This window comes from Notamacropus eugenii, chromosome 5, assembly GCF_028372415.1.
Source record: "Notamacropus eugenii isolate mMacEug1 chromosome 5, mMacEug1.pri_v2, whole genome shotgun sequence".
NCBI lineage: Eukaryota > Metazoa > Chordata > Mammalia > Diprotodontia > Macropodidae > Notamacropus > Notamacropus eugenii.
In genome coordinates, this window is record NC_092876.1 from 258137313 (window position 1) to 258153803 (window position 16491).

At 41.8% G+C, this 16491-nt stretch overlaps 1 protein-coding gene across 2 annotated transcripts; it reads right to left on the reverse strand.

Annotated features, from left to right (window-relative positions):
- Nucleotides 1-7963: 7963 nt before the first annotated feature.
- Nucleotides 7964-13073, reverse strand: LOC140506009 (serine protease 58-like). Of its 2 annotated transcripts, XM_072612690.1 has the most exons (6): nt 12723-13073; nt 12529-12602; nt 10708-10843; nt 9792-10042; nt 8709-8857; nt 7964-8220 (listed from the first exon to the last, which is right to left on the reverse strand). In XM_072612690.1, exons 2-6 carry the CDS (start codon nt 12566-12568, stop codon nt 8071-8073), a joined length of 726 nt encoding a protein of 241 aa, XP_072468791.1. In that variant the 5' UTR covers nt 12569-12602; nt 12723-13073; the 3' UTR covers nt 7964-8070. The 2 variants fall into 2 exon arrangements, with proteins under 2 accessions (XP_072468791.1, XP_072468790.1); XM_072612689.1 differs by having other exon boundaries at nt 12529-13072.
- Nucleotides 13074-16491: the final 3418 nt, after the last annotated feature.

Consider the following 16491-nt stretch of genomic DNA (forward strand, 5'->3'; position numbering starts at 1 on the left):
GGGTCATAGATTTAGATCAGAAAGAGACCTTAGGGCCGTTGAATCCAACTCTCTTCATTTTGCAGACATGGAAACAGAGGCACATAGGAAGTGACTTGCCCAGGGTCGTACAGAGCTAGTAGGCATCTGTGATGGAATTTAAACCCTGGGCTTCCTGACTCCAGCTCTAGTGTCCTATCCATTCTAATATGGAGGGCATTCTAATACACTGATCCTCTGGAAAGAGCTATGAATTTGAAATATAGTGCTCATGCCTAGAGGACAATCAAGAATCCGAGAAGTTCTGAAGAGAAATCAGGCATCCTGATTTTTTTGTCATATTGATTGGAAAAGGATCCAAAGCAGGTGTGCAGAGAAATGCTGGGAGCAGAGGCTGTCAGGGAAAAGAGAGTCATGAGGAAGGTAGAGTGGGATTCTTGGGTGATTCCAGCAGTTTGTGATATGGGATGGCTGGGTAATGGGAGCATGCTGCTTGGCAAGGAGATCCTGAATTGAGTCAGAAGTTGTGGGAGCCATGGTCATTTGATGGTACTATGTGAGTGCTACTGAGCATCTCTACAGAGATCATGGACCATGAATGCCGGATGGGGCAAGGAAATCAGCAAGGCAGATGAATGGAGAAAAATGAAACTACCATTTGACAAGAGCCTCCACTCATGTTCCTGGAACTGGTGTTGGGAGCTTTCACTAACTGATCCCCCTCTGAAGGTGTTGCAGAGAGAGGGAGAGGGTGGAGAATGAAGGGCCCTTAGTTGAAAGTGGAATGCAACTGTTTTTTTGCTTCCTGAACTTGGATCTGAGCTGGCATCTCTTTGTTCTTTACAGACCTTTAATGTCTTGTAAGCTTTGGTTCCTTTTAGGGCAGCTGAATATCCCCTTGGGAAGAGCAAGAAATGAGTTGAATTCATATTTTCCAAAGAAGCTTCTGGGAAAAGGATAAAATTGAACCTGACCTATGTGAATTCAGAATTCTTGCCATGGGCCTTGAGATATAATGACAAACAATGAGAGTAAATAATATCTGTCAGTCAACTTGGAAATGTACAGAGATAAAAATGTTTCATGGATTTATGTTTTCATTTTTATTACGTTTCTGTGTTTTCACAATGAGAAACAGAGGTGGTTAGCAAAGATATGATGGGAGGTAGGTTAGAGCAAAAGAAAAAATTATATTGTCTCAATTTCCTTACCTAAAAAATGGGGATACCAATTTACCTCACAGGGTTGTTGTGAAGATCCAGTAAAAAAGCAATAGATAATAATTTTTTAACCCTGAAAAGTATTTAAAAATCAACTATGATATGCGCTATGGCATAGTGGTTTAAGAGCAGGCCTTGGGATCAGAAAACCCAGAGTTAAATTCAACCACCAATATATACTGGCCATATGACTGGTCAAATCAGTTAACCTCTCAGTGTCCCAGGCAACTTTCCAAGACTGTAAGTTAGAGAGAAGGATGATCTCAAGAAATTGAGAGGTCTCTGCACTAGTAAAATAACCCATGTGTCTGGTTTAAAAAAGATATATTATTCAGGAAAATTCATTCTGGTGATGTATCCCTTCCCAACAACTGGGATTAGGGAATATGTTGGTGTTTTTATATGTCAGTGAATATTTATTTGTCATTCTCTTGACAATATACAATTTGGGGGATTTGTCATCAAAGTGAAGAAGCGTCCAATTGGATCTAATGGTCCATGAGACTGAAAAGTGCCCAGCTGATGACTAAAAACAGATTTTCAGTCTCTATTGTCCTTTTATTGGCTTAGTTTATAGTACATAGTCAATATTGGGAAACTAAGGGCTGGTCCACCTACAATTCTCTCTTCTGTAGTCTTTGAGATTATGATAAGCAAGGAGGATGGTGGCAGCCTAAAATCTGAAGAGGCAGCTATGAGTGGAGACCTACCTGGGCTGGCAGAAAAAAATTGGGGGGTTACAAAATGGAGGATGTCCCTTGTATGCAGTAGCATCATGCTCTAGTTGGAGATTTTCTTCCCTATCTCTATGAAAAGTTATTCTTGACTCCTCTGTCTCCTCTGACCTTTGTTCTTTTGCAGATACCTTACTCTTTCCGATGTTCTTACACCCTTCCTTCACTCACACTTCCAACTCTCCTATGTTCTTATTGAATGTTCAAATTGCCAGGCTATTCCTGGCAAAGTATAAGCTGGATTTGCCTATGCAAGTCCTGAATAGTCACTGCAGGCTTGTTGCTGTGATGGAGGAGGTAAAACTAGACAACTTCATTGAATTCTGTCCCTCTGTCTGATCTACCTATCTATCTACCTGTCTGTCAGGTATTAGGGTTTTCTTAGGGATCTAGCTCTATGCCTTCCATTTCATTCTCTACTTGTCTCCAGTCTTATCTCCAGCCTCCTTTGAGACAGGGAGTTATGCGTTACACTCAGTGATGAACAATCTCATACCCAATCGTAGCTGACATATCTCCCATAAGTCTAAATCCATGTATGTCATCATCCAAATCCATTACTCATACTCCACCATCCCATTCCTTATTTCTATCCTCCTCAACTCTCCCACCCCAAAGTTCCAACAATACATCACCCTCTCCTTCCACTGTGTTCTCTAGAATGCCTCTTCCATAGGCAACAAACTTCCCTTCATCCTAAATATTTTCCTTTTCCACGTCTTTCATCCTTTAGCTTTTACAGAAACCTGGCTCCTCCTGATGCACAGACTCCTTGGTCATCCTTTTAAGTACTAACAGTACCTTTATTCACTACTCAGGGGGATGAAGTTGGAATATTCTTTGCTCTGTCCTTACCACTTCTACGTTCTATCTCCATCACTCAGTAGCCTCTTCATTGAATTTCATGCTGCTCAACTCGACCATCAATTAAAATCTTGGTAGTGGTTGTCTATAGTCTTCCAGGTCACTCCTCTTCCTTTTTCAGTGAACTTGGCATATAGCTCACAATTCTTTTCTCCTCTCCAACTCATGCACTCACACTAGAAGAATTCAGCATACATACTGATTCTCCCTCAAACACCCTACCCACTCAGTTCCTCAATTTACTCATTTTCCATGACCTACTCCTCCACTACACCTTAGCTACATACAAAGATGCTCATAACCTTGATCTTGCCGTTACCCACAAAAGTATCACTTCTTTGTTCAAGAATTTCAAAATCCCCTTAACCAACCACTCTATTGACTTTCCTTCTCTCCTGCTTTCCTTACCTGATTCTACTTCTAGGTCCACACTATTACCTCCAATCTCTTCAGTCCTCATTTCTCTCCCAGGTCATCTCCCTTATGCTAGCTACTCTTTCCTCTTTTTCCAATCTTGACTTCTTGGTAGACCAATTCAATTCTACACTATTCTCTTCTCTTGAGACATCATTTTCATTGGTTGTACCCTGTCAAACCTCAATCTTCAATCATTCCCACCATCCACCATCTTTGCTCCTACACAGGTGTTGCTGAACAAAGGTAGAGAAAATCACGTAAACATTCTGATTGAGTTCACTATAAATTTATGTTACTCAATTTTGACAAGGTTCTCACCACTACTAGACTACGACAGTAAGATTCCATGATAGCTCTCCTCATCAGCTTATTATCCTAGTCTCCACAGTGACTCTTTCAAATCTTTTCATTCCTCTTTAAACCTCCCATGGTTCCCCTTCCTCCCCCTCCTTTATTGACTGAGAACTTTTCCTCATATTTTACAGAAAACATTGAGACCATTTACTAAGAGCTCTCTCTTCTCTGCTTTTCCTTGTCTCCTGTCACTCATATGCTTTTTGCCTCTATCTCCTCATCCCTCCTAATTTTCACATGGTGAAATGGCCTTACTTCTTACTGTCAGATCCCCATGTCAAGATCACCTCTCTCATTTCACTCTTCTTTTTACTATTAGGAGACACCCTATTTTCCAGAGCTAAGACTCCACAAGCAAGCTGTGCCCTGAGCTTGGCATAACAAGAATCCTTTGTACTCACCCTCTGGATGAACTCTGAGGCAACTAAATCACAGAACTGGCTCCAAGCCAGCCCCAGGTGGTCCTGTGCTCAGACAAGCACCTGGAGGAGCCATGTTCTGGACTTGAAGCCCTGCTATAAATAGATTTTTTTTTTTTTTTGTCACTAGGCAAAACTTGCCTCATTGCTGCTGTTAGCCTTCACTGCTATGGCCATACCCCACTGCTTGGTTCTTTGTCTAGCCAGAACTATATATATCAAGGTTGAGTCTTGCTGCCTTGTGTCTCCTTGGTCTTAGAAGAGACCCTAGCATCTGGGTCTGGTTTCCCTCCTCCAAAGGAATAAAGAAAGCTTTTGGCTTATAACCTCTGTGAGCTCTTTCTTTTTTTTTTTTTATTTCTCAGAGTTGACAGTTGGTGTAATGATCTCTGTGACTCTTTGGTATATTTTATTTTTCAGAGTTAGCAGATGGTGTACAACCTTTGTGAGTTCTTTGATATTTTTAGAGTTAACAGTTGCTGTATAACCTCTGGTTCTTTGGTCATTTATTTTCAGAGTTTGATATTATCATGGTGATTTCTCTGCCTGCTCAAGGAATCTATTCTATGCTGCTTCCTTCATTAGATTCCCCTCTCTGTCATCCCTACTCTATCACTTATTTTCAATCCTTCCCTCTCTATTAACTCATTTCCTATTGCCTGCAAACATACCCATGTCTTTCCATCCTCAAAAAACCCTCATTAAATCCTTTTACCCCCATAACTATCTTACTATATCTATCTCTTCTGCCCTTTGTGGCTAAACTCCTTGAAAAGGCCATCTACAGCATGGGCCTCCATTTACTTCTCTTACTGTTTTCTTAACTCCTTAGAGTCTGGCTTCTGACTTTAGCATTCCATTGAAACTGCTCTCTCCAAAGTTACCAGTGATCCCCTCATTATCAAATCTAATGGCCTTTTCTCAATCCTCATTCTCCTTGGCCTCAACATTAGCTTTTGACACTATTGGTCACCATCTCCTCGAGATTCTTTTATTTCTAAGTTTTTGAGACACCCCTTTCCTGGATTTTCTCCTACCTCTCTGATTGCTCTTTCTCAGTCTTCTTCACTGAGTTCTCATCCAGATCATGCCCTCTAACTATCGATGTCTCACAGGGTTGTGATGGGGGGGTGTGTGTGGTTCTCTTCTCTTCTTCCTCTATGCTACTTCACTTGGTGATCTCATCAGCTCCCATGGATTTAATTACCATCTCTGATGATAATATTAACACACACACACATATATATATGTGTGTGTATGTGTACACACACATCCATCTTACTATGTGCCAGGCATACACTAAGCACTTTTACTATTATAATTATTTTCTCATTTGATTATCATAACAACTCTGGGAGATAGGTGCTATTATTATTTCCATTTTACAAATGAGGAAACTGAAGCAGACAGAGGTTAAGTGACTCATCCAGAGTCACACAGCTAGGAAGTATCTGAAGCCAAATTTGAGCTCAGGGCTTTGTGACTCCAGGCCCAGTGCTCTATCCACTGTGCTATCTAGTAGCTTCTTTGTTAATGATTTTCAAATCTACCTATCCTGCCCTAACCCTGGCCTCCTAACTCACATCTCTAACCACCTTTCAGACATCTCACACTGGATGTCCTGTAGACATCTCAAACTACATGTCTAAAACAAAACTCATTATATTTTCCCCCAATCCCCCCCGCCACTTTTCCTGATGCTATAGAATTACTCAGGTTCACAATCTACAAGTCATCTTCAACTTCTCCCTATCTCTCACCCCTTTATCCAATTTATTACCAACACCTGTTGATTTGACTTTTGCATCATCTCTGGAATACACTCCCTTATCTCCCCTGACACTACTACCACTGTGGTGCAGGCCTGTATCACTTCACACCTGTATTGTTGCAATAGCCAGTAGGTCTACCTGGCTCAAGTCTCTCCCCATTGCAATTTATCCTCCGTTCAGCCATTAAAGTGATTTTCCTAAAGCACCAGTCTGACCAAGTCACTGCCCTATTCAATAAACTCCGGTGGCTTCCTATCGCTTCCAGGATTCAGTACAAAATCTATTTGACATTCAAAGTTCTTCATAATCTAGTCTCCTCCTACCTTTCCAGCCTTACACCTTACTCCCACTACATACTTTTTGACCCAATAGTAGTGGCTTTGCTATCCTGCAAACAAGACATTTTATCTCTTGGTTTCCGGAATTTTCTTTATCTGTCTCCCATGCCTAGAATACTCTCCCTCCTTATCTCTGCCTACAGGCTTCCCTGACTTCTTTTAAATCTCAGCTTAAATTCTTCTTCTATAGGAAGCCTTTCTGGATTGTACTTCCTACTTATCTTGTAGGTAGCTTGTTGGTATGTATTTGTTGACTTGTCTCTCCCATTTGATTGTGAGCTCCTTTAGGGCAGGAACATCTTTTGCCTTTTTAAAAAACATCCTCATCCATTAGCACAGTGTCTGGCACAGAGTAGGCACTTAATAAATATGTATTGACTGACTGACTCATCAGCTGGAGCTGCTTACAACCTTGTGGAGAAGGGAATAAGGAGAGAGCTGAATCCAGAATTGTTTGTGAGTAGCGCGCAGTCGGAAATGGCATAAAGGAGAGTTTGCCTTAAATAGTCCTCCCCTTCTGATTTCCAAGGTAGTTCCTTTAAGGTTACCTTTCCTTTGTTATTGTTGTTGTGACGGTTGTTTGTTGGGATTGGAAGCTCAATTCCGTGTGGACAGTCTCGGGCAGGTAAAGGTGGGAGCTTCTAAATCTTAGAGCTCTCACGAGACCCCCCCAGGAAACGGCAGGGAATAGAGGTGAACCGAGCTATCTCGAGTAATTCCGCCTCTTCCCGTGAGAAACGTGATGGGAGAGAGATCTCCCCGCCCTCGAGATTGTCCCGGATCTGGGCACACCTAGTTACCTAACAGCACGGTATTCAGATGCAAACTATGCGGCTGAAGGTTAAGTAGGATTGAGGAAGCCTGAAAGCTCTCTTAGCACGTGAGGAGCCAAGAGGACAGTAGGCTCCGCTTCTCTTCTTTCCTCTCTCCCCTCCCCCTCTCTCCCCGCTTGTACTTCTATTTCCAATCCCTTAAGATCTTAGCCTCCTTAGGAAATCTCCCCCTCTTCCTCCTAAGGAAGACCCCCCTGCACTTGTAACCGAGACCCTGAAATAAAGCTCAACCCTTGTTCGACTCTGGAACGTCCTTTCTCTCATATGAGCATCCGGTTTTGGCCAACCGAAGACCTCGGAGGTGAGGTAAGAAGACTCGGGTAGCCCACACAGGCCTCTAGGCCTGGCAGTTGTTCAGGGGTGTCTGACTTTTTGTGACCCCATTTGGAGTTTTCTTAGCAAAAATACTGGAAAAAATGGCTTTCCGTTTCCTTCTCCATACCATTTTACAAATGAGGAAACTGAGGCAAATAGCTTTAAATGACTTGCCCAGGGTCACCCAGCTAGTAAGGTTCTGAAGTCAGATTTGAACTCAGGAAAGATGAGTCTTCCTGACTCATGGTGCACCATTCTATCCCCTGGGTCACCTAGCTGCCCACCTTCTTCTCTCTAATACCTCTCTTTATCTTGAACGTTCTGATTTATGTATGTTGTTTCCCCCATTGGTACATCAATTCCTGGGGGGCAGATACTATTTTTGTTTTTTCTTTGGATCTCTAGAACTTAACACAGTATCTGGCACATAGTAAGTGTTTAGGAAATGCTTTGTTTTTTCACTGATTAAAATCTGATGGAGATTTAAGGCTAGTAAAGACCTTAGAGATGATCTAGTCTGACTTATTTTACAGATGGGTAGACTGAGGCCCAGAGAGATGAAGTGACTTATCCAAAGTCATACAGGTAATATGTTCCAAAAGTCATCTCTCACTAACAAATCCAGTGCTCTCCAGCACTCATGGTGCCCTTCCCTGTCCTGTCCCACCTGTCTCACCAACACAGATTCAACTAAGAATAAGTCACACAGAAAAGAGTATTTCCAGAGGACTCCATTCAAATCCTGTTTTGAAGCTGGAGACAGAAGAAAGGACTAGCAATGTTATACCCTAACCCATGGTCACCAGGAGAGGGGGCAGGGGTGCCTCAGTTTTTCTTGATAATGTCAAGAATCCAGTCTATATATCTGGATACTTTGGTGTAGAAGCCGATATCACCTTTCAGAACACATCCATCTGTCCAGGACAGGATCCCATGGAGCTGTCCTTTGCAAATGGCTGCAGCAGCAGACACCTCCTGGCAGAGAGTTGGAGGATAGGGTCAGAATGTCTTCTTTCCCACCTTCCCATTCCTCCAAATCTGCCATTCCCCACTGCCAAAGGTCCATCCCCAGAGATCTGATGGTCATCTCTATGATTCTACAGGTTTCCTCAGCAGATGACACTAGGAAATTTGACCTCACTGAGGGGAATGTAAAAGTCACATTCTCCTTGGACCACTCTTTGGGCCATCTCCCCAAGTCCCCTGCACTGATTGTAATCCGTTGTCAACCATAACATCAGTAACAGCCAGTATATAGGGACAACACTAAGCTTTACCTACTGAATCCTAAATTCTGACCCAGAAAGTAAGAGAGCAGGGATATACATCTACATATAAAGGATACACATTTCTTTGACTTCTTGTCTCAAAGGCAAGAACTTGGGTGAATATCAGATCATAGCTACATAGTCTTGAACCTAACTGAAGGGAGGAAAAGAGTGTGGTGAGGGAGAGGGAGATACCTGACAGAAATTCTGCTGGTGAGGATACACTCCTGCACAGAACATGTTGTTCATGCTCCTTACAGTGATATTTCTTGAAGAGACTCCTTTGCATTGAATGGGAGAAAGCCACTGAGCTATTTGATTTATCTGGATGTCTGCATCTCTGACTGGGTATGAGAGAGAGAGAGAGAGAGAGAGAGAGAGAGAGAGAGAGAGAGAGAGAGAGAGAGAGAGAGAGAGAGAACAGGGAGACTTGCATTTGTATTTGTTCCTTCTCTATACCCACCCACCCTTCACACAGTGTAGTGAATTTGTTATTGTTATGTTGAATTTGGAGTCAGGGACACCTTGGGGCAAGTTTTGTCTCTGATATTTGCTAGAGATACGACCTTGGATATATCACTTAACCTTTCTGAGCTTGCTTCTAAAGTGTGGTTGGACTATATGGCTTTTATGATACCTTTCAGATCTAAATCTATCATCCTCACTTTTTTCTGTCCCCTTCCTACCTTTCTTTTCCCTCCCAAGATCTATTGGAGGGAGAAGGGAAGAAGAAAAAACCCAAAGATCAGAAAAAAATTGGCAGAATTAAATAAAGGAAACTAAGTTATCCAAAGTTGGAAAATTTGGAACCTTTAGTGTGTGGGTGGGTATGAACATAAATATGTGTGTAAACACATACCCATGTATGTATCTTTTTGTGCCCTGGAAGTAGGGGCATTCCAGTGCTGTATGGTGGGCATGATTGATGAGTGCAGTTCCTATGCCTTCACTAGTACTCAGTGGCCATCACTGCTAGCCTCAATACGATAAGGGTAAGGCCATCATCAGCTAGGGCTCGAATTCTTTCTGCCTTTTCTGATCTTGTATCATTTCTATATCCTGATCTGGCAGGTGGGTCCTCCCAGAAGAGGAGGCCAGAACAAAAAGGGCTACATGTTATTAGATCGCTTATCTTCTGATAGGTCCCATAGCATTTCCTTGTCCTGACCTTCCCCCCTCCATCTGTGCTTTTCTCTCCTTTGCATTGGTCCAGCAGCAGTCCTAATACAGGTGCTCCTAAATAGGTATAGAAGGCACTGAAGACTGACAGGTACTCACAAGGATATTTCCAGTTCTGACTCCAGCCAGAAATAACACATATTGATCCAGCTAGGTCATTATTCCTAGTAGGCAGGTCCACCAGCATATGGAGGTTTTTGGATTTGGCCAGCTTGATCAACATTATATCATGTTCGGGAGAGTCTGCAGTGAAATTTGGATGTCGGAAGATAAATTCATAGCTTATTTCCTGATCCTGGAGCCAACCCTTAATGTTTTGGTTTGGAGTACCTATTTTCACCTGGAGGTATCTAGAACAGGACACAAAAGATGGAAAAACTTTATTGACAATATTCTTCTAGTCCCAGCTCTGCTCCTAATTTGCCCAAGAGACCTTGGGCAAATCATTTAGCCCTTTCTCTGGATCAGTAATGTGAAGGGATTGAACTAGATATCTGAGGTTTCTTGCTCTCAGATTCTGTGAATCTTAAGAGTCCTTAGACATATCTTTTCTCAACATTTGTCCAGCATCTTCTCCTCTCTATCATTCTCCCCTTCTCCCTGGGGATGCCTAGGCTTTTTTCATCCCTGGAAATGATACTCTCAATTCTTTGTCTACATAATCTCCCTAAAACCTCCACATGCCTCCTTCTGCATCACCATCCTTAACTCTATGACCTTCTCTCCCTCCATGGCTCACTTCCATCCCCTCTCCAGGGGAGAGATTCTCCCTTACATACTCATGAACTCTGGTGCCAAAAGTCTCCTCTCTCCTCCATACCCTGGGGAGTCAGTAATGTAAGGATGTAAGATTCTTTCCCCAGAATTTCTCAGATTATATAATTTGTCCATGCTGTAAAATCCCCAGAAGTCAGTCACCCTGCATAGGTTTGGGGGAGGGGGCCTGTTTCTGGATTGAGACCATCTTGCTCCAGGGACCCTAGAGAAAAGAGCAAACTGAATCACCATCACTCACGGTAGGTAGCAGTGAGCAGCTGTCACCACCCACTGCTGGTGGATCAAGGTGCCCACACAAGGCTGGTAGTCAGATTTCAAGTAGGCCAAAAATGTGGCATCAGAATTTTCATTTCTCTTATTAGTGAACTGAGGAGCTGCAGGGAGGGGGAAGAGAAGAGAGGAGGGAAAGAGAGAAACAAAGAAAGTTTTGGCAGATTTCACTCTGTTTCCTCTGCCTGGAATATTTTCCTTCCTCTTTTTAACCATTGAATTCCTTGTTAATCTCTAAAACTCAATTCAAATGCCACTGTTTTCGTGGAGCTCTTTCTGAATCCCCAGGCTGTAACATCCTCAGACTCAGAAAGGCACTCTTTCAATTCTCTACTGAACTTATGTCATATTTTATATTATTTTAATCTGTGTATCTAATCTGAGAGACTATAAGACCCATTAGTGCAGGGATTCTTTCTTATCTAAATGTATTCTTCCAGTGCCTAACAGAACCTTCTGCACATAAGATATGTTCACCAAGTGTTTGCTATTCTATTTGGCCCTAGGTAAGTTCTTCTCTGGGCCTCAGTTTCCTCATATGTAAAATGAGAAGGTTGAAGGAATGAGTAGATAAATGAAGAAATTGATGGTTAAAGAGACTTTAAAACTCTAGCATAATTTGTTCCTTGCAAATTTTACATAATGTTTATAAAATAATATGTGTAAATGCTTTGAAAAATATTAAATGTTGTGGAAACCTGAGGGGTTATTTATCTGCCATGACTGTTAATCTTTCCTTAAGGATTTTTACTATCTTTCTGTGTCCCCATCTCTCTCACCTGCCTTTCTGTCACCTGTCATCATGATCTACAAAAGAGCGACCTTGGCTTCTCTTCCTTACCCTCTACTCCCTTTTTTTCTCTCTTTCTAAGGCAGATATTTTTTTAAAAAAACATTTTATGTGGGTCATGAACCTCTTTGGAAGTCTGGTGAGATGTATAGATCCTTTCTCGGAATAATATTTTTTAATGCATAAAACAGAATACATTGGATTATAAAGGAAGTCAATTGCACTGAAATTATTATTAAAATACTCCTCTCCCCAAAAAACAAGTTCATGGACCCTTGGAAAAGAACACCTTCTTAGACCTGTGTTAAAACAGTTGTGTAGTTGTGAAAATTAGTTCCTTCCTTTCCAGCCAAAGAACTGGTTCTGCCTCTTCTTGTCTCTCCCTTAGAGAATTTCCCATTATCCTCTTTCTTCTCTCCAACCTTTTTGTTGTTGAGTTGTTTTCAGTCATTTTCTGCTCTTTGTGACCCCATTTGTGATTTTCTTGACAAAGATACTGGAGTGGTTTGTAATTTCCTTTTCCAGTTCATTTGACAGATGGGGAAACTGAGGTAAACAGGTTAAGTGACTTGCTCAGGGTCATACAGCTAGTAAGTGTCTGAGGCCAGATTTGAACTCAGGAAGATGAGTCTTCCTAACTTCAGGGCCAGAAATCTATCCACTGTGCCATCTACCTGTCTTCTCCCTATCCTACTCCTTTCTTAACTACCTTATTGTTACACATCCCCTCTAATGTTCTGTCAGTGTGTCTGTCCAAAGGCCGGTCATTATAACATTGTTCAATGTTCTGAGGGAATGAGGTTTTCTAGGGTCAGGGGAAAGCTTGGAGGCACAGAAGCTCTAGGCCTGTAAGGAAATTGCCAGTTGCTGCAATTCCCAAGCCTTTGACTTTCCTGAGCTATGTCCTTTGGTCCTTTTCCTCCCCTTCCCAATCCCTCTCTCATCCTTCAACCTTCACCCTGATGCATTTCTCCATCAGGCTTCTAATTTCATACTCACCAGCCAAAGTCAGAAAACCAAAGAGCAGGATGATCTTCATGTTGGTGTCTGACACCTAGTGCTAGGTAGGAAACCTAAGGAAAGAACCAGCAGGATCTAGCTGGCTAAGCAGCCTAATACCAAATTGAAGGGTGAATTGAAGAGACTGAAAGAAAAGAGGGTTTTGAATTAGGAGATGGTGTCTCTCCCCACACCTTCCTGTCTCAGGTCCTGGTCTTGAGAGAACTGTCCCTTAGCTCCTTGGTACTAATAAAGGGATGTGAGAGAGGGGGAAATATAGGCCCATGCCCTTGGATCCAGGCCCCCTCCTCTTTACAGTCCAGGAAACTTCCCCAGCCTGGGACCACTGGGCGAACAGACTCCAGGGCTCAGAGCTTTAAGGTCCTTTCCCCAGGGGCTAGAGAAAGGCCAAAGGACAAAATCCCCCTAGGTATCTTCAGAGAGATGGTCTGACTGTGGCCTCCTCCTCATTGGTTCCCCCTGGATCTCTTGTCTGTTTTTGCTCAGTGTTGCTCCTCTATGTGAGGAGGACTCATCCCCTCTGTATGTCACATTGGCCCCTCCCCTCTGTGTAACTCTGACCCCTCCTTTCTGTGTGACATAGACCTTTCCCTTCTCTTTGTGACCCTAAGCTCTCTGGGGCAAACAGAAGTTAAGTGACCTTTCTGGGGTCCCAGATTTCATTAAAGTGTCAGAGGTTGAATCTGAACCCAGGTCTTTCTGATTCCAAGTTCAATACTCTACCCACTTTACCACATTGCCTCTACTATATTAATATGCAATTCTTTTTTCTTTAATATTTTATTTTTTCTCCAGTTACATATAAAAATAATTTTAACACTTGGATTTTTTTTAAGTTTTGAGTTCCAAATTTTACCCCTCCTTCTCTCCTTCCCCTCACTCCTCCCTCCAATTTTGATTTACCCTGTGAAGTTTGAATTCAGTCAAAGGGCTGCATTTGAAGACCTAGAGGGCCATATGTGCCCTCAGGGCTGCAAGTTCACCACCCTTGATAGGTTATACATGTGCAATCATTACTATTTTAATATACAATTAAAGAATTTTAATATATTCAATTTCAGTTTTTAGCTCTTTAAGGTACTGTATCCATTCATCCAAACATTGATTATTAGTTGCTTACTGTGACCAAGGTGCTATGCTTTCAAGTATTAGCTCATGTTCAAATGGGTAACTGGGGAGGCAAGCAGGAATGGGAAAAGTACAGAAGGAGACATGATTGGAAAGAGCACTGACTTAAGAGTCAGAGGACTTGGGTCCAAATTCTGCCTTTGATTGTATAACCTTGGGCAAGTCACTTAACCTCTTTGGGCCTCATCTTCCTTGACTATCACATAAGGGGGTTGGACAAGAAGACCTCTGAGTTTCTTTTCACCTCCAAATCTAAGATCTGTAGACAATATGATCATCTGAGATCGCAGGAATCTTCTACCCGAGGAGGGGAGATATTGTCCTAAATCTTTATTATTATTATTATTATTATGTATTATTACTATCATAATTCAGTGTATTTTGTATTAATTTTTTTGCAACCATTTGATTCAAAACACACAAATGAGTTATTTGCAGGTTCATCATAGATATCATTCCATGGCAACAGCCAATATGAGTCTGAACTTAAGAAATCTGCAACTCTTATCTTACTAGGAAATTATTCCTTCAACCCTTAAGGCTAAGCAGCACCTCCCAACACAGAAAAAAACATTCCTGTTAGAGTAACCACCTAAGAGTACAACTGAATCTGAACAGAGACCAAAATGTACAAGTCTTGGTTGTATTTACCTTGATATACACCCTACTTCATGTCTACTAAATTCAGAAAAACATCTTACCCATGAGATCATACCTTTATTAAAAATCTGCTTAAACTTTGGTGACGGGGCTATACAACACAGCTTAAGAGTCATCCTTCAGGTTTAAAAATCTGATGAGAATATATCCCCATTCACTTAATATATGCATAGGAATCTGAACTCAGGAAGACGAGACTATTTGATTCTAAGTACACTGCATCACTTAGTTTACAACATGCTTAAGTATGTGAAGCAGGACTGAACCCTGTCTTCCAGAAGCTAACATCCAGAGCTCTAACCACTAGACCACGTTGCCTTGCATTCTTAATTTTCAGAGAAATATTTCTTCCTAAAAGTGCATAAGAAATCACACATATTTCAACAGGAGTAAGGGGAAATAATTCCAGATACAACAAAAGATATACCCTATAAAAACTAATAGTAAACTGTTTTTGAACTCCTTGGGGGACAATAAAGAAAAGTATAGGCTATGAATATTCTTTGGATATCATGTTTAGTAGTCAATATCAATACTGTAACACTTGCTCTAAGGGAATCTGTCTCTTTAAGGGGTGTCAATATACAAGCAAAGTCAAGGCAGGAAATCACCTGAGCTCTCCCCCAAAACCCTCCAAACACCTTTACAAATGCCTCTAAATAGATTCTAGAGTGGCACAACCCACAAAAAGACAGAGTGAAACAAATTCCCAGCCAAGACAACTTGGAAGATTGACAGGAAAGTTCTGTTACACCAGGGTGAGAAAAGAGTGAAGTCCAGCACAGGCCACATCAGCATAAACCCAGCCCCAGAAAACCAGGAGCAGCTTTGGGAGGGACTGAATCAGCTGCAGCAGTAGCTACTTCCAGAACTCTCAGCCCACGGGTGGTAAGGGGAACAAAAAACTGATCAGAAGGAGATTATAGGGGTTTTTTTGCCAGCACTGAGGCAGGACATTGTTGTTTGGCCCATACATAGATCCAGGACTGTATCAGTAAGTACCCCAACATACACAGAAGGGCTTGCTATCACAGGTTCTTTGATCTGCTTGTCTAAAAGGAAAGGCAACTTTTGAGGGGTCAACTACCTCCTTTAATCAGGCACGTATATCATTCACCAACAGAGAAAAATAAAAAAGAGAAATAAAGACCAAAAGACAGCTTCCAATTGTTTGACCATTATACACATACATAATTACCAGAAAGGGAAGCACCAATATCTAGGTTTTCAAATCTGAGGGCTGCTTAGCAGCTTCCCAGAGTCTCATCTAGCACACAAACCTTCTTCTAGAAACTAAGCCCCAAAGTAAATTCTCACCTCAGAGTCTTTATATACTTTTTAGAGCCAGAGGACATCACAACCCTTGAGAACCAGTGCCTCATTAGAAAATCAACAAAAGGTGTGGACCTTCCTACAAATCTTCCCAGGACCATTAATGGGTGGGGAAGATCTTCCCTAATCACCTTATTCAATCAGAGGCACTTAATACTGAAACAAAAACAGCAAAAGATCTCACTTTGCTTACCCTTAAAGAGTCCCTGTCCTAGGTGGCAGTCCCAAGGTGAGGAGGAGCACTGGCATAGCAGTTTGTGGCCACAGTGAAGGGTGGACAGTTCTCACAGTTCCAGGGCAGAAAAGAGTGCTTGTCATCAATCACAGACCGGAGTACAGGTCAGGAGAGTAGTAAACACCTCTCCTTAAACTACCCCATCTTGGAAGAATGAAAATTTAGAGGTCCCTAGTAGTATTTCTGAAAATAGCTGCACAAAAACCCTGAAGCTCAGAACAGCGGACCCTCCACCCCAGAAGCAGAGCCCTATTTAACAGAGTTAAAAGTCAGGTAATAGGCTGAGAGAATAAGCAAATGACAGAAAAAATACTCTATGGAAAGTGACTATGGTGATGAGGAAGACCAAAATACACACTCAAAGAAGACAACAAAGTCAAAACTCCTACATCCAAAACCTCCAAAAAAAAAATATATGAATTGGTCTCAGGCCATGAAAGAGCCCAAAAAGAATTTTTTTCTGGGTACAGAAAGAACTGGGAGATGTGATTGTTAAGCCTCTGTTGGTGATATTGGAGATGAGAAAATTGTTCCCTAAATCTTTTAAAAATTTATTTATTTATTTTTAGTTTTCAACATTCATTTCC

What these genes read in the sequence shown, in the direction of transcription:
- LOC140506009 (XM_072612690.1), bottom strand. Translation starts at nt 12,568, where the DNA reads ATGAAGATCATCCTGCTCTTTGGTTTTCTGACTTTGGCTG. An exon ending in GCTGCTCACTGCTACCTACC is followed by an intron (nt 10,043 to 10,707) that starts GTGAGTGATGGT and finishes GTCCTGTTCTAG; the next exon opens with ATACCTCCAGGTGAAAATAG. An exon ending in ACCAGCAGAATTTCTGTCAG is followed by an intron (nt 8,221 to 8,708) that starts GTATCTCCCTCT and finishes ACTCTCTGCCAG; the next exon opens with GAGGTGTCTGCTGCTGCAGC.